General features: G+C 25.9%; 1 protein-coding gene and 2 long non-coding RNA genes across 3 annotated transcripts; all 3 read right to left on the bottom strand.

Annotated features, from left to right (window-relative positions):
• Positions 1-2,681: 2,681 nt before the first annotated feature.
• Positions 2,682-4,356, bottom strand: LOC113383753. Its single transcript, XR_003367759.1, has 4 exons — positions 4,231-4,356; positions 3,644-3,860; positions 3,082-3,333; positions 2,682-2,938 (listed from the first exon to the last, which is right to left on the bottom strand). It is a non-coding gene; the product is annotated as an uncharacterized LOC113383753 (long non-coding RNA).
• A 2,080-nt stretch (positions 4,357-6,436) lies between these two features.
• LOC113383754 lies at positions 6,437-7,591 on the bottom strand. The gene is made up of 3 exons (XR_003367760.1): positions 7,452-7,591; positions 6,821-7,071; positions 6,437-6,669 (listed from the first exon to the last, which is right to left on the bottom strand). It is a non-coding gene; the product is annotated as an uncharacterized LOC113383754 (long non-coding RNA).
• A 3,290-nt stretch (positions 7,592-10,881) lies between these two features.
• On the bottom strand, positions 10,882-14,454 carry LOC113383749 (CDC42 small effector protein homolog). The gene is made up of 2 exons (XM_026622005.1): positions 14,182-14,454; positions 10,882-11,561 (listed from the first exon to the last, which is right to left on the bottom strand). Exons 1-2 carry the CDS (start codon positions 14,452-14,454, stop codon positions 11,553-11,555), a joined length of 282 nt encoding a protein of 93 aa, XP_026477790.1. The 3' UTR covers positions 10,882-11,552.
• Positions 14,455-19,510: the final 5,056 nt, after the last annotated feature.

The raw sequence follows: 19,510 nt of genomic DNA on the forward strand, positions 1-19,510 counted from the left end.
GTTCCTGTTCCTATAAGTGCATAAGTACCTGTAATAAGAATAAATATTTATTTTATGGATGTACATTTAAAATAAGATTATTTGTTACTAAATACCAGACCAGTAACAATAAGTAAGCTTAGAATATTTTATTTGAAAATCAAATATTCAATACACAAAAACTTAGTGAAAAAATAAAAACATTCGAATAATTTGTAGGTAAGTACATAATTTATGTTAATCGAGTTTAAAAAAAAGCTCTTAAAACAATCCATGGATAGTATTCATGGATTCAACTTCAAATAAATCATTTATTATAATCGAATAATTTGATATCATTACTGTAGTTATAACAAAGCATAGGTTTATGATTCATAAATCTCAATTTTATCTATTTTTCACTAATATAAATTAATTAAAATGCCCAGAACAAATTTTTCAAGTTGTTTGATAAAATGTACACAGACACAAATTTGCGTTCCAGTTAAAAATTATACGAAATTTTAGTATCCAACTATATGTACTAGTTTGTACTAAATTCTAGTAAATTTGATATAGTAATGTAATGTAGTAACTAATGTAAACAAATTAACGCGCCCGAAAAGAAAATTAAAAGTTATTTGAAGAAAAGTAAAAAAAGTCCATCTACATATTACGTTTAAATTTGTGTTTCAACTGAAAATTGTTCAAAATTTTGATATGCAAGTATATAACACAATTTATACTATTTGTTAGTAAATTTCATCTAGTTTATACTAGTATAAACAAATAAACATGTTCTGAACATAGTTTTAAAGTTATTTCACAAAATGTAAAAAAACATCCAAAATCCACTTATAGCCAATTATCAAATTCAAATCTGCGCTTCAACTACAAATTATTCAAAATTTTAATATAAAAGTGAATATAACAATATACATTGAATTCTAGAAAAATCATTTGACAAAATGTAAAAAAATGTCCCAAACTCGCATATTGAATGCAATTGAATAAAATTTGTTTGATAAAATCCGGATAGTAGTCCATGAATTCAATATGGTTAATGATTCATAAATCTTAAACGGAATAATTATACTGTTAGGTCGCTAAAATCATTATTCTACTTTTGAATGATATTTTAAAGTATTCCAGTATTAAAAAAAAATGTTGGTAATTTAATTTTGTGCCAATAATTAATTAATTAATTTAATTGAAAATGGCACTTATGTTTCAAAAAATATATATATTTACAAAGAGTATTTAAGAATTTGGACCCTTTTATGATGTAAATATTGAAATATTGATAACAACTGCACTTTTAATAAATATTATTAACACGACAATTAATACACAAATATTTGTTTTCAAAGAAAACATTCAAAAATGTATTTCCTTGTATAAAAAACACACCTTTTGTTTGAATAATGAAAACAAGTATTTTCCTCTTTTGAAATATTTCTGACTTTGAGTAGTTTGAAAAAGTAAGAAAAAATGAACTAAATGCGACCTGTTCTACTTGATTAATTTAAAGATATCTATCCACGGATTTTTTTACAAAGTTTTTGTGGTTTTATTCTCAAATAAAATATTTAATAATTAACACATTTGTAGAATAAACCTGTCACAACAGACATTTTCAAACGAAAACAACTGTCAATTTTGACGTTTGACAATCTAATTCACTTTTGACGTTTAAAGAAACAAATTCATGTATTAATCTCATTGTTTTAGACCCGTTTTAGACTTGAATGAATATCATAATGTGTTGAAACAAATATTTGTTTAGAATTATGCCCAACAGTTTGCCAAAATATTTAGAAATACATAAACATGAACCACTTTGCCTTAAAATTAAAATATAAAACATTATTTTGTACTTACCTAAATCATATTTTCACAATAAACACACTTCAACTTTAAATCTATTTAAATTTATGACTTGTACATTTATTATTATTATAAAGAAACTTGTTCAACCAAGTCCAGGCAACACAGACTGTTGACATATTTTAAAAATATGTACAATAAAAATTGAACATACTTAGAGCATGAACATATATTTATATAGACTGGTTATATATATTCTGAGCATGCTGTGAACGGCGCGATTTTTGAATAAATTAAAGAGTATGATATAAAATAAAATGGTATATCATCTTTATGTATGATTGTAATTAAGTAAATATAATTAATTATTGTTTGTCAAATTATTTATGTTTATTTATTATTGTTTGGCAAAAGCGACCTGAAAAATTCAATAAATTACACATCCATGTTTAAAAAAAAATCAAATTAAATTACTTAAATATTTATTTATATAATTACAAAATAAAACAAATATACTCATATGTAATTAGCAAAATCACAATGTTTTAAATATATATTATTTAATTATAATAATTATACATCCATTTCCCATACAAACTAAGGCAGCTAGTCCATATATAATGATAGAAAAAACAATATATAAATCCGTGGATAGTAGTCCATGGATTCAACTTGGCATATATATATACCTTGAACTATCTATCAAATCTATTTTCAAACAGTTCATTAAAAACTCTATAAATTTCATTAACAAGAAATACTGGACTTCAATTGATATAAAGTTAATATAAAGAACATCATATATAATAAAAGTAGTTCTAACAATGTCATATCACTGCTTCTCAAAGGTACAAGAACAACTTGCTTTCCACATTATTATAATATTCATGCTCAGATATTTTATATTCCTTATTAGTCCTTCATAGCATTTGATACACGTCACCAAATCGTTTTAAATTGATTTTATCAAAAGGTGTTTGTGTAAACAGACAAAATGTGCATGAAGTCTGTGAGAAACTGTAAGAAGTCCAGTTAGTAGTATTCTAAAATCATGTTGGAGGCTGTCCATTGTAAGATTCAGAACTCAGGATCAGAATTGTTTAGGGTTCGTAAAAAATCTGGATAGCCACATCGCTATACAGTCTCAGAATCTCTTGTAATGGAACAAATTTAGCTTTAGTAATAAATAATAAAATGGAGTATCATTATCAACATTAATTAAATAATGAACTACATCATTAAATGAAACATGCAACAATGTTAATCAAATATTTAAAATAAATGTTTGAAATTTACCTGACGAGATCAGATGAGATCAGATCTATGTAAGTTCAACATTGAGTAAATTATTGCCATATTAGTTATCAAATCCAAGTTCTATCATAAACCGTTATTCAACAATTTGCATTCCACACATCATTTCATATTTATTCATCAATTTGCTGTCATTTACTTGAAATACTTATTTGTTAACATATTTTAATTGTTACCTGCTTGTTCTTTGGCAGTAAAGAGGAATAAATAAACAATATGATTTCCGAAACATTCCTATAAATTACAATATAATTATAAAAGTCACACTAGTTCAGATCATTCTGCCTGAAGCTAAAAGCATTTAACTGTATTATTTTAAACATTAAATATAAGAAAATGAATTTCTTAATAAGGCAAGAAGATATATGGTTACAATCTGGTCTTTTATATTATATATTTATATACAAAAATGTTTATATAAAAAAATCATGCTTGCACAAGATTGTTACAAATATATTTGAAAGCCCGAAGGCTCCATTATTTTTAATATGATTTTTATTCTTCATTCTCGTCATATAATTCATATAAATAATTATATAGTTACCTATATTTATATTTTTAAAGATCATATCATTTGGAAATTTAGACTTGGTACTGTTTAAGGTAATTGTAACCTTTAATAAAAGTGTCATACTCCGTCTAAATACATTCTTCCATTAATATATATCTCACTGTCCCCGAAGTACAAAAATAAGTCTGTTAACTTCCTGAGCAATTATCTTCCTTCAAAGTTTGTATACTTGCAACTGGAGTCCAAACCACTACACATAATGTAAACAATTTATATGATTAAACTACCTTCACCTAAAATACCACTATATTAGTATTGATATTTTCTTAGATTATTGTGAGCAAAATATACTTTTGTAGAAACTTGTGTTTGTTACATAAACTATATAATTTTTTTTATTATTTTTGAGCTCAATTCATTTGAAGAAAACAGAAGTTTAATATACTAGCGTAAATTGTTTAATTCATTGGAAAATATAATTGGATAATCATAGTTGGATGATTAATTTTTTATGTAAATGAAATAAATCTCAGTAACAGTACTCAACAAACAATTATTTCATGATCTTTAGCAAGAGAAAACAATATATAATATTGTGTATAAAATGTTGCAAAACTTACTCAAAGATGTGAGCTTCTATTCATCGTCCTCGTTTTTCTGTTTACTATAAGTTTGTTAAGACGGTTAAAAAGTACAAGATGGTGTACCTTTACATAATTCATCAATCATATATTTGATATAATTTTTGTATGTTTGTAGTTAATTTAATTTTTGTAGTTACGAGCACCTGAGAATATAGATTAATTCCAAGGAAAAGCATTTGAAATAACATTATAGCAATTTGCAACAAGTATTAATTTTTATTAAAGAATTAAATCATTGCAACCATGATTTAAATTTGTAATACAATAATAAGAATTAATCTGTACTTACTGGATATTTTTATTAATTGGATTATTATGACTTTTAATGACATATTTGTTTATAAATATAACATCTTGACTTTTGAATCATAAAGCCTTTCTCGACACAGCTGATCAGAAACAAATAAGTTTACTTTGACATTATTTAAATTCGTTATAGTAATGAATTAAAAAATGATCTAATTTTAAATAATTATATCACAACATCACAATCATGCACTGAGTAGTCAGTAAAGATGCGCCCACACCTAGCGAACGAGCACGAACGAACATGGCGTCTGGTTCGCTTTTGTTTGGAATTTTTAGTCTGCGCATATTTTTCATCATGTTCGATCGTGTTCGTTCGTTAAGTGTGGATGCACCTTAACGATAATTGTCCGTCATTCATACACTTGGAGCTGTCAAAAGGAGACGACCAATCAGAGAGCAGGACGTCATTTACGAACAAATCAGGGCCGCATTTTAAACATTATATGTAGAATTAAATAAATATGTAAATTATGAATTATTAATATAAAAATCCACTAATTTCTATGAAGTTCTATTGTTCGAGCGAATAGTATTATACTTTCATATATATATTCTGATCGTGTCAGCTCTCCTGATACTTCGAATCGATTACAGACGTAGAAAACTATGAAGATTTTCGATCTTTCGATGTCGGCTCTTCCTATCATTGTGAAAGGATAGTATTTTTGAATAAAATAATTTAAAAAATCATTAATAATCGATTTTTGAATAAATTATTAAATATCATATAAAATAAAATGGATATATCTTTATGCAAATGAATCTTTATGTATGATTGTCATTAATTAAATGAAATTAATTATAGAGCTATTAATTATTGTTTGCCAAAAGCAACCTGAAAAATTCTATAAATTACACATCCATGTTTAACAAAAATCAAATTAAATTACCTAAATATTTATTTATATAATTACAAAATATTACAAATATACTCATATATGTAATTAACAAAATCACAATGTTTTAAATATATATTATTCAATGATAATATAATAATCCAATATATAATACATAATAATTATATACATTTATATATCTAATTTCATTATACTGCATGGATTTTTTAAGTCTAATAATGTACAATTCAATATATACATTTATATATCCAATTTTCATACAAACTATACAGCAGCTAGACCATATATAATGATGGAAAAAACAATATATAAATCCGGGGATAGTAGTATATATATATATATATATATATATATATATATATGTATATTGAATGACTTGTAAAGGATAACACATATAATGCTAATTTAAGTTTCCGTATTTTAAAAATTTTAAATTATAACACGACAAATTGAAGTCTAGTATTTATAGAGTTTTTAATAAACTGTTTGGAAATAGATTAGATAGATAATTCAAGGTGTATATATATATATATATACCTTGTATATTAATATATATATATATATATATATATATATATATACCTTGAACTATCTATCTGATCTATTTCCAAACAGTTTATTAAAAACTCTAAAAATTCTAGACTTCAATTGATAAAGTGTTGTTATTTCATATTTCTAAATTAATATCTATCTATCCACTCAGAATACATACATACAATTTGCCATATATATATATATATATATATATATATATATATATATATATATATATATATATATATATATATATATATATATATATATATATACCTTGAATTATTTATCTAATCTATTTCCAAACAGTTTATTAAAAACTCTATAAATACTAGACTTCAATTGATAAAGTTAATATAAAGAACATCATATATAACTAAAAGTAGTCCTAGCAATGTCATATCACTACTTCCAAAGGTACAAAAACAACTCACTTTCCACATTATTATAATATTCATGCTCAGATATTTTATCTTCCTTATTCGCCCTTTGTAGCATCTGATAGATTTCACCAAATTGATTTTATTAAGAGGTGTTTGTATAAACAAACAAAGTGTGCATAAAGTCTGTGAGAAACTGCAAGAAATACAGTTAGTAGTATTCCAAAATTATGTGTCGGAGGCTGTCCATTGTAAGATTCAGAACTCAGGATCAGAATTGTCCAGGGTTCGCAGAAAATCTGGATAGCCACATCGCAATACAGTCTCAGAATCTCCTGTAATGGAACAAATTTAGCTTTAGTAATAAATAATAAAATGGAGTATCATTACCAACATTATTTCAATAATGAACTATATCATTAAATGAAACATATACAATATTGATGACTATTATTCAAATATATAAAATAATTATTTGAAATTTACCTGACAAAATGAGATGAGATCACATCTATGTAAGCTCAACATTGAGTAATTTATTGCCATAATATTCATCACATCTGAGTTCTATTTTGAGCATATATTCATTAATGTGCATTCATTACATCATTTCATATTTATTCATTAATTTGCCTTCGTTTACTTAAAATAATTATTTGTAACATATTTCAATCGACACCTTCTTTTTCTTTGGTATTAAAGTGGTATAAATAAACATTATGAGTTCCGAAGCATTCCTACAAATTACAATATATTTATAAGTCGAGATCTCTCTGTCTGAAACTAAAAGCATTTAACTATATTATTTTAAATATTAAATAGAATAAATTAATAAAGAATAAAGTTTACTCTATACTTACAATCTGGTCTTATATATTATATATATGTTTATATAAAAAAATCATGCTTTGACAAAAATTTTCTCATATTGCCTTTGATGAAATTTTAAATAATAAAGAAAATAGAGTTATACAACTAATGACAATAAATTTTATAGGTTATCCCGAACATCTTAGCTTAGACAAAAAATGCATTTTCAGGGTCGTATTGAAACAGTTTTGATTACTTATTTTGATTAAGAAATATAGAATAGACCAAATTTTATCTTTATATATACCTGCAGCTCTAGAATACGTTTGTAAACTGTTAAGTGCCAAAAATATATAAGTAATATATTTGCACTTTCATTATTTATAATAACACTACCTTTATTAAATAAATTATTTTAATATACATTTCTATATAATTTCATCTTTGTAGTTCACTAAACTTGAAGATATTATTCGTTAACGATAATTTTGCTTTTTTGAATAATTTGAATAATTAAATAGTATTATTCGTTTACATGACATTCATTTTGACATATTAATGTCATACATATGAACAACTAATCCATTTAAATTTGATAATCAATTTAAAACCCTTAGTGTGACTTTCCTTACAAAAAATTTCCCCAAAATATTAACGGATTTTTAACGGATAAACATATTAAAATTAGTGTCCATTATTAATATATATAATATTGAATCATGCATTTAATATTTTTAAATTAGGAAGCGGTAATTTCAAATTTTGACAGCTACCCTAATATTGCAAAAGGATAGGATTTTTGAATAGATTAATTTAAAAACTTAAATTAATTTAAGAATTATTAATAAACGATTTTTGAATAAATTAATGAGTATCATATAAAATAAAATGGATACATCTTTATGTAAATGGATCTTTATGTATGATTAAGTAAATAAAATTAATTATAGAGCTATTAATTATTATTTGCCAAAACCAACCTGAAAAATTCTATAAATTACACATCCATGTTTAACAAAAATCAAATTAAATTACCTAAATATTTATTTATATAATTACAAAATATTACAAATATACTCATATGTAATTAGCAAAATCACAATGTTTTAAATATATATTATTTAATGATAATAAAGGTATATATATAATATAATAATCCAATATATAATACATAATAATTATATACATTTATATATCCAATTTCCATACAAACTATTGCCATGGAAAAACAATATATAAATCCGGGGATAGTAGTATATGTATATATATATATATATATATATATATATATATATATATATATATATATATATACCTTGAACTATCTATATAATCTGTTTCCAAACAGTTCATTAAAAACTCTATAAATTTTCTTTTACAAGAAATACTGGACTTCAATTGATAAAGTTAATATAAAGAACATCATATATAACTAAAAGCAGTCCTAACAATGTCATATCACTGCTTCCAAAGGTACAAGAACAACTCGCTTTTCACATTATTATAATATTCATGCTCAGATATTTTATCTTCCTTATTCGTCCTTCGTAGCATCTGATAGATGTCACCAAATTGTTTTAAATTGATTTTATTAAGAGGTGTTTGTATAAACAAACATAGTGTGCAAGGGGTCTGTGAGAAACTGCAATATATACAGTAAGTAGTATTCCAAAATTGTGTGTCGGAGGCTGTCTATTGTAAGATTCAGAACTCAGGAATCAGGATTGTCTAGTGTTCGCAGAAAATCCAGATAGATACACCGCTCTACAGTCTCAGAATCACCTGTAATGGAACAAATTTAGCTTTAGTAATAAACAATAAAATGGAGTATCATTACCAACATTATTTCAATAATGAACTATATCATTAAATGAAACATATACAATATTGATGGCTATTATTCAAATATATAAAATAAATATTTGAAATTTACCTGACAAAATGAGATGAGATCACATCTATGTAAGTTCAACATTGAGTAATTTATTGCCATAACATTCATCATATCTGAGTTCTATTTTAAGCATATATTCATTAATGTGCATTCATTATATCATTTCATATTTATTCATTAATTTGCCTTCATTTACTTAAAATATTTATTTGTAACATATTTCAATTGACACCTTCTTGTTCTTTGGCATTAAAGTGGTATTAATAAACATTATGAGTTCCGAGACATTCCTATAAATTACAATATATTTATAAAAGTTACATTAGTTCAGATCAATATTAATTTTCAATGAATAGTCAATAAATTACAACTCAGTAACAATTTTGCTTAAAAGTATTTGATGGTACAGGGAATTAATTTTTCATTATGAAAAAGATTGTAAGTATAAACCTGATTCGATAAAGAATTCATTTAAAACTATAGTTATAGTGAGCAATTCAATTGATTCACCAATATGTATGCTTGATATTTTCTTGGATTAACGTGCGCAAAATGTACTTTTGTACAAACTTGTCTTTGTTAAATAAACTATATAAATTTCTTATTACTCTTGAACTCAAATGTACAATTTTTTATATAAAAATTTATAGAGTCTAGAACAAGGAAAAGCAACCTTTTTAACCCAGTATAAAAAATTAATAACTAATTCTGAATGGTGGTATATAAATAAAAGAGGCAGTTAACACAAATTACATTTATAATTTACACACTGCAACGGGTAAAATACTAACATTCTTTATTAACTTCCCGTAGGGTAAGTAATTTTTTATTATGTTATGCTATGTTTAGCGAATTGAGAGAAATTTTCAATAACTCTGAAAAAAAAATTCAGTTTTCTCTCAAATACATAAAAACAATTTTTTGAATAAAATTAAAATTGGAGCCTTGTGCTAGGGGATAAAATTTAGACAAGAACCATTGTTCTCTTGATTAATAATTTGATATTTGCTAATAATTAGAGGCAAAAAAATTAAATCATTAGCAATAATTTAGCTAAATTAAAAAATATATAGAAAGTATATTATAAAGTTATTAAAATTGTATTTTATCTAAAGGTGTATATATATATATATACCTTTATATATATATATATATATATATATATATATATATATATACAGATATTTCTCTAAAATCATGACAACTCTTAATTATTTACTAGTTAATAACGGGATATAGAATGAATTATAAAAAATGCTTTCGCTTTTTGTCGAAGTTTGCAGTTGTTATTTGCTGAATAATAACTGACTAGAAAAGGTATTTGTACATTCAAATCAACATTTAAAAAAGTGAAGAACTTAAAATTAGCAAAACAAAACTATTTGTTTATAGATAGTTTATTATATAATTAATTATTTTTATTATATTTATAAAAATTATATTACAAGATAAGCTTTATTTTAGAAATACAAAATGTATATGAGACTTTATATTATGACAAATATTTTTAATCAAACTAATGTTCAATCTATCGTTTCAGATGAGGAAAAAATAAAATTATGATTAATATTATAACATTAATTACTGAAAATTCATTGAATATTAAGTCCCATGTAAGGCATACAGATTACTAAATTTATTTACATTTTGCTTGTATGTTGCCCATTTATGACTGAAATGCTTACATTGAATTAGTTGATTTTATTTATTTGCTTATTTCTAACACAAAATAAATTCAAAATAAAACATGCATATCAGAACACAGCCAGAAAATATTTCTATTAAAATAACAAAAAGTAAAAAATAAATAACATTAAAATAAATTAAAAATAGTATAGCATGTGGATAAAAATAACGACCACACTATAAAGAAAATATTTTAAAGGATAAATAAAGAAAGCTAAGACACATCTTTTGCAGTCATTTTGAGTAGAAAAAATGCTAAGAATATTACTGAATAATAAATAATGTTCTTGAATATATTGCAAAATTTAGCTTAAACTATTATTAATCTCACAAAGTAACGTTCATCCATCTCGGGCATATATTTGAGGCACAGGAGTTTCTAAACATAATATTGTTAATTTACAATTACAAATATTCTAAAAAAATATTTTTTTCGCATTGCAATATTTATTCATGTGATGTATTTGCAGATATAGAACTCAAATATACCTTACAAAATTCTCATTCACTCAATCACACAATTAAATGTAACATCAATATATACACTTAGTTTTAAATATGCTAACCAAATTCTGCATAAAACTATTACACTTATTAATCCTCCTTAACTAAACTCTTAATAATAATAATATTAAACAATACGTTAGGATTGATAAAATCAACAATATGACAATAACATACTCCTCTTCCTTGTAATACTGTTCTTAAGACACTATTCACAACACAAATAAATAGTATTCATCTTTTTTACAAATTGACGTCGCTTTTCTATCATTCAACAAATTAAATATAACAAATGCTGCCCAGAAGGATTCATGCAAACGGCGGCTAACAGGCCTGAACAAAAAAAAAAAATTATTAATTATGATAATAAATATTTGAAGACATGATATTAAAATTGCAACAGACCATAAAAAATCTAAATGATTGATTTGATCAAAAATGATTGATCAAAATTTAATAAAAAAAATGTCTATTGTAGTAGCATACGTTTCCAGTCTTGATTCAACTCATCTTCATACAAATAATCAAAACAAATAACACAGAAATGAGAGCACTAATTAACAGAACACATGATTATATACCAATATTATATATAAATTTTGTTTAAATTTAAATTAAAATAAAGTAAATATAATAAATGAAATGATTTTTAAAGTAAGGTGACCATACTTTTCAAAGTCAAAGCCCGGAACGGGTAGGCGCATTGTCCTCAATATCTAAAATATGATTGAAAATCAGTTTATTTTCATTAAATATAATATATTTTTTAATCAGAAAAACTGACTTTTAGTAGGACTTCATTATTCTGTTATTAGCTATATTACATCATATATTTTTTCTTCATAATTAACTTAAGTAAAAATTAGCACTTGTTCAAAGAGTTCGTTTTCATAATTTTTGGTAATTTTTGTAAAATTGAGAATGAAATTAATGTGAAGGGCTATTTTAATCGGCTTTTGAAAATTTGCATTTTCTCATTCATAACGAATTGTAAAATTCAATTATTATAAATATTCAATTTATGCCTCTACTTTTTGGAAACCCGAGACAATCCGGGACATAACATCTAAATCCGGAACAAATATTGTTTTCAGAATAATCCGGGACAAAAAGTGAAAATCCGGGACTGTCCCCGGAGTTAGATTCAATGTTAGTACAATAAAGACATTTTTCTTTTGATTTATATTTAAATATAACTGCATTTGTAGGATGTAGTAAATGTAAATGTAGATGCAAATATAGTTGTAGATGTAAAATTATAAATGTTATATAATGCATATATATATAATATTGTTTGCATATATATATATATATATATATATATATATATATATGTATATGCAAACAATATTATATTATAATAGTTTAATGATATTCCCAGAATAGGTGTATACAATTTGTATCTTTATGTAAAAATCAATGTATGTATTTAAGTCAAACAAAGCAAATTTTAAAATAACAAAAAAATGTAAAAGCAGATTAATATGTAAAAATGTAAATGTAGGCATAGTAGGTAAAATGTAAATGAAAAGCTAAAAAATAAAAATGTGTTTGTGAAGATGTAAATTTGCAAATGTAGGTGTATAGATTTATGTATATATATATATATATATATATATATATATATATATATATATATATATTAGAGATGGGTAACTCACTCCGGAGTTATCACTCCGATACAACTCCTCCCTCGGAGTGAATCCGAGTAGAGTTGTCTCAAAGGGTTTGTCATATTCGACATCCCTAAACTGATACTAAATCTGTTAACATGTGCAGATATTTGCTTGAGATTTTTTACTAATACAAAGATTTGGGTCGAAAAAAGTGGTCTTTTTCTCGTCTCACAGCTAGTTTTAGAACTTTCCAGGTATATAATATTTCAAAATAATGCTATTTGTATTCTATATTCTGTATACGATAATGTTTGTCCGTAAATGAGCTTTTTCAATGGTATACAAACCAGGTAAAAAATATTTAGTATTATTTTATAACTTTTACACAATTATGATTTTATAATTGTGTAAAAGTAATAGTATGCTAATCAAAATACCCGATGTATAATTAATTCTCGAAAATGAAATAATAAAAGAATGTGAGGTATTATTATTTTGTGAAAAATATTATACACAAAGATTTGTTCTTATTTCATATATAAGGTTCACTGCATTATTTTCATATAAAAGTAAACGTATTCAAAGAATTCTATATTTTCTCTTCAAAAATAATTACAAAATTCATTTTGATTCCTAAGTTTTTTGTCAATTTGAGATTTGTATGAAACGAAACGCATAAAATAGTAATTATTATAATAAAATGAACAAAAATGTTTGAACTATTTGTAAACTATTTCCAAAGTCTTAATAAATCCTTAGGTATGTTAACAGCACACTAGAGAACACATTTGTGCCAAGTATTATGCTTCAAAGTTGTCGGAGTTGTGGAGTTGTTAAGCGGATATAACTCCTCCCTGAAGCAAAGGTTCGGATCCGGATATGATAAGCCCATCTCAAATATATATATATATATATATATATATATATATATATATATATATATATATATATATATAGAAAAAGACCACTTCTTTCAACTCAAATTTTTGTATTAGTAAAAAATCTCAAGCAAATATCTGTACATGTTAACAGATTTAGTACCAGTTTAGGGAAGTCGGATATGACGAATCCTGTAAGACAACTCCACTCGGATTTACTCCGAGGGAGGAGTTGTATCGGAGTGATAACTCCGAAGTGAGTTACCCATCCCTACTACGTATGTATTTGTTATTCTTAATAAATACACAACATTATTCTTTACACATTCGATTATCCGGATTTTCGATTATTCGAATGCCTATCGACAACAATTAGTCCGGTTAATCAAGGCTCTACTGTAGTATAAATATAAATATATATTAATGATTTGTACAATCAATCAATATCCTCTTCCTCACCTTGAGTCCGAAGGAAGCCGCCCCATATCCCCCCTTTCCTTGCATTTGATTCTGCACAGCCGTCAAATGGGCTCCGTTGAGTAATTCAGAGCCGGAACCAATGTGCCCCGTGTGCTGGAAATTCGTCGGTGGCCCGATAGCAGCGCGGTCGATGCGCCGCCGGTGCTGGGCCGCCTTGTGACGAGCGACCGCCGGTGGAGAACTCGAAGCCGCCGGATTTACGCAGCAAGTGAACCATTGCAGCCAAAGATCTCCGGACGCCGTAGTTGCCATTTTAACTAAAAAATTAGTTAAGTTAGTGAATTGATAAATAGAGGCCAACATATAAAAAATATTTGATTCGACATTTTGGATAATGAAATCAGATGTAATTGGCATTTTTCAAAGGGTTTAAGGGGCACAACTAGTGTAACCGCCTAAAAAAAGGTGATTTTTGGGAATTTATATTAAAAAAATTACTTAACCAATCATTTCAAAATTTTAGGAATATATTTATACATGTTTTAAGAATACATAGTGAAATTTTTGAAAAAAAAGATTAAATATTTTTTAAGTTATCGTCGATCTCCAACGGTGCGACAAAAAAAGGCCCTTCACTGCTGCAGTGATTCCGTCCTTCTACGTGGATGAAATTAAAAAAAAAATCTCGCTAAACTAGATAATATTGTCTGTAAAATGAACTACGATAAAGAAAAAAAATCAAAAATTGACAAAATGACGGCGTTTTTTTAAAAAAAGTCGAATTTTACCCAAAATTTTGGTCGTTTTTGGACTGCCAAAATTCGATTTTTGATCCGATCAAAAAATCGATAGTTCATTTTACGGAGAACTATATATAGAACATGTAAAAAAAAATTGATAGTGATCGGATTATTTGTTTTTGAGTAATCTCGCTGCAGCAAATTCGAAAAATGCTGTTTCGAGAAAAACGCGTTTATACTATATAAATACTCTACTATAACTATATACTATATAAATACTCTTTAAATGGCTGCGACTCAAAAACTATTTAAGATATCAATTTGAAATTTGATTTTTTGAAAATTTCACACTAGTTGTGCCCCTTAAAAAAGCGATTTTTTTGCAAAAATGTCTTCCAAAACTAGCCAAGAATATAACTCTAAAATTTCAGAAATAAATTCATATTTTTGGCATTACAGAAGAAATACTTGAACGATCCCAAATGACTTGAAATCCCAAGAACACATAAAATAAGCAAGTCAAATTTTTAAGCATTTCAAGCAATACTATTCTGTTCCCATTACCAAAACCTCCAATCGTATTGGCAGGATGTAATTGTAATTAACATTAACGATTGAATATATTATTCGTAACAGTAATATGTTGGTATTTAAAATTACAATTAATATTCAGAGCGGTTCAAAAAACAATTTATATGCACCCAGAGCCTTTAATTTTATGTACGACTTAAATTTTATTATTGGACTATAATAAAAGAAGGTAATAACTATTACTAAATTATTAACTAGTTTTTAGAATTAGTAATTTATTAGATTTTTAGTATCAAATTACGTTTTAAATTAAAATATAATTTGTTTATATTTAGGTATTTAATTTTTAGATTTACTTCATCCATTTATCATGTTCTTTGTTTTAGAATGTTATTATTTTGACAGTGCTCCTTATCTTGGCTTGTCACATTTTGTGATTGATTTGTTTACTACAACTATTTGATATATTGTCTTATATTATTATTGAGCGGTGAATATAATTAAAAGAGATTATTAACAAAAATATACCAAATTAAACAATAACGACCCATTTTGGTGTATTAATACAGAACTAGGACTAATATGGTACAAATGAAATGCATCATGGTACAATAATCATGGTAAATATCGAATAAAAAGGTTTTGGATTTGAGAGAAAATTTGGAAACTCCAGCAAAATATTATATTCATAATTGTATTTCGAAATATTAATTGTAACTCAAAATAGTGTAATATTATAAAATATTACTATCATTTGCGCTTCTAAAAACATTTGTATAGGTTTGTTATATGTTAACCATATGGAACTCTGCACTCGCAATGAATATGAAAATATTAATATTCAAATTATTCAGCAAAAATGCTTTTCACTCCATGTATTATTCCATTGCCTTTACAATACGATTATATAATTAAGCATAGTTAATTATGAATAGTTTTATAAAAAATCTATTTATAAAAACTACTTTAAATTATGTCCCCGGCGGTGTAGCGTAACAAATGAAAGTGTTCTAAATTAAATAATTACTAAAACAGAATAACAATTTGCTACTTGTATGCTTTTTATTGCTTGAACTATAAAAACTTATGTAAATTCATTGTCAATTTTTGCATAACTAATGCGATAAAGTAATAAAAAACATCAAAAGGTACATAATTAGAAGATTTAATTATAATGAATTTTAGATGATATAATATATCACTTATTTACAACTCATTATAATTGCGAAATCTGATAAAATATAAGTCAGAGAAAGCTTATACCTTAAATGCTTAAAGATATTTATGTAAGAAGAATTAATTTATTCGTGTAAAATTGAGAAATGAAGGAAAAAATATAAATCGAAGTAATAAATACTTTTTGAAATTTAGAATGCACATAAAGCAACAAATTACAAGTTTGTATTATTTTGAATACCATGTGTAGTTGAGTGAAACAACCTTCAGCAAAACGTATCTGTTTTGCTTAAATAAATTTTTTTCAGAATGAAGGACTGTTGAGTTTCAATATATTTTCATATTTTCATTTTTTTAATGATCGATATATATTGATATTTTTATTTGTTAAATCTTTTAGTAATAATGTAGAAGTGTGGTTCTGTAGCTTCCAAATAAATTTTTCAAATTTACAGTATAAGTTGCACGGATTATAACATGAAAACCATAGTACTTTTATAACCATTTTCTCATAATTTCATTTCTACTTATTACTTGATTTCAAATATATATGTAAACGAGAATACTTGTTATTACAAAATGTATCTTGTCTATATTCCTTCCTACACAAGTTAATATTTAAGAGCTTTATTTTGTTCAAGTGCACACCTTCCGCTTTCGATCTAATGATCACTTCATATAAATACATTAATCAAATATTAAAAAAAAACTAGAAATTGCATAACAAACTGGCATTAAATTATCCTCAAGCGTAGGCAATGATAAAAAATCAACAAAAATGTATCTCCTGGCCTATGAGGTATTACGAAAGTAGTTTCTTCATTGTTAAGATTTTTTGCGATTGAACTACACGCGAAAACGAAATTATTGTAACATAATAACCATTCGATAAAAAATAGTAAAAGTGAACCATTGTTTTAAATAACTGATCATTCTGTGTACGATGAACTATCGAAATACATTCTGAAAGAGAAAACTACTAGACGAACAACATTGATTTTTTTACTTTTGTGAATTCTTTTATTTTATTGTTGAAGATACTTTTAAAAAAGTAGTTCTGAAATAATTTGACATATTTTCAAATAAATTTTTGAAAATATATATTTATGTACCTATTATAGATCGGGCGTTACATCAATAAAAATCGTATGAATTGTTATAAGTTTATTCGATATCTATACGTTTCGGCTGGCATCCTAGTCTTCAGATAAAAATTCTCAAGTGGAAATCGCCTTTCATGGGCATAGCTGCGACATTTATTCTAGATAAATATTAGACGTAAGAGGTAATATAAACACCACATATAAAAGAATTGTAAACTGATGGGTTGCTTCTTATGAAACATTAGGTTAAGTCTTAAGCAAAAAAGGCACATAAGATTAAGTCGTTCTGATTGCTCATTTTAGAAAAAAGTAAACCTTTTAGTTAACCAATAGTTTGTCAAAACGCAACTACTCTCTTACAAATTGTTTTCACAGCTCAAAAAATAAAACTAATTAACATTTAAGTTTCAACATTCTGATCACAAATCAGCCTGTTCTTCCAAGTATTCCCAAAGTGATATTTCGCAATTAAAGTGCAAAACGGAAAATCAGTCTGCAATCGTAATAAACCAAATCGAAACCTACAAATTCCCACAGGATGCTTTGAATTAATCGCATATAATCGAGCGAAAGTGATTTAACGCCCGTCAGCTGTAACAGATCAGAGAAATGAATTAAAAAAGGCCGATAAAAAACGCCACGGGCATTCGTGCACATATATGTAGAAAGTGTCTGCTTATAACGGGACATGCATAAAACTTGACACCAACACTGATTCTTTTGTTTTTGTCGTTTATTTGAAGAAGTCTAAACGCTCAGATGAAACATTTCCTTGTGCCTAATTAGTGGTGAAAGATTTGTAACGATAGTTCTGTCAACGCCGGATTAGATATTGATTTATGTAATACATGAGTCTTGAAAGATACGGGTGACACATACAGATAACCGCTCAAACACACAAATTATATTACATTATTTTATATTATATATGCATGCCTCCATCAACACGGTAATAATTCAAAAGCAACTTAAAACCATGATAACCGAACACGTTCACAATTCAAAACACAAAATTATTTTTTCAACCCGAAAACCCTTGATTTCGAACAAGATCTGTTTAGACCAGTGATTCCAAAAGTGGTCCACATGAACACTCAAGGGTCAACATTCAGGAGATCCACGTCAGCGAAAAAAATTCGAAGTCCACGAAATAGAAATGACTTACGAGATGGAAGTGAGTGAAAAATCTAGATGTGGATGCTAATATTTTTGACATTTGACAATTTTACTAGGATTACAAATAATAGATAACAAACATTGTTATTCTAGAATTCTAGAGCAATCGAATATGTGCCATGGACTCTGCTTTTAACAAAGCTACAAAATACAGATATTAACCATAAAAACCCCGTTACGTTAATATATGTATGCATTAATAATTTTTATGTCCATTATGCAGCAGTTTTCCTATTTTGTTTTAGCGTAGGAGGTCGTTCAAATGCATCTATTTATGATATCAATGATAAATCGCCCATAAGGACAGAAGATATATCACACCGCGCCCATGATATATATAGGCCATATATTCCACCTAATATGTACTTCTATACAAGTTAATATCAATTAAGGTCAAATTTTCACAAGCATCAAATAAATCAAGATCTCTAGGCTAGAGTTAATTCTAACGGCAGTTTAAGAAATTACACCAGCTGATCGATAGTTAGGTAAGATTTTCTTTTTATCTGTTAATAAATCTGCGCAAATTAGAAAGAAGATTAGAAATATATACTAAACAGTAAATATTTCATTAAACATGTAGATAAATTTGTGATAGCCAAATTACAGACCACGTACCAGCAATTAATATAAAATAAACAT

Source organism: Ctenocephalides felis, unplaced genomic scaffold (genome assembly GCF_003426905.1).
Source record: "Ctenocephalides felis isolate EL2017-DRISC unplaced genomic scaffold, ASM342690v1 CF-g0.4_SCAFFOLD_03570, whole genome shotgun sequence".
Classification (NCBI taxonomy): domain Eukaryota; kingdom Metazoa; phylum Arthropoda; class Insecta; order Siphonaptera; family Pulicidae; genus Ctenocephalides; species Ctenocephalides felis.

What these genes read in the sequence shown, in the direction of transcription:
- LOC113383749 (XM_026622005.1), bottom strand. Translation starts at nt 14,454, where the DNA reads ATGGCAACTACGGCGTCCGGAGATCTTTGGCTGCAATGGTTCACTTGC.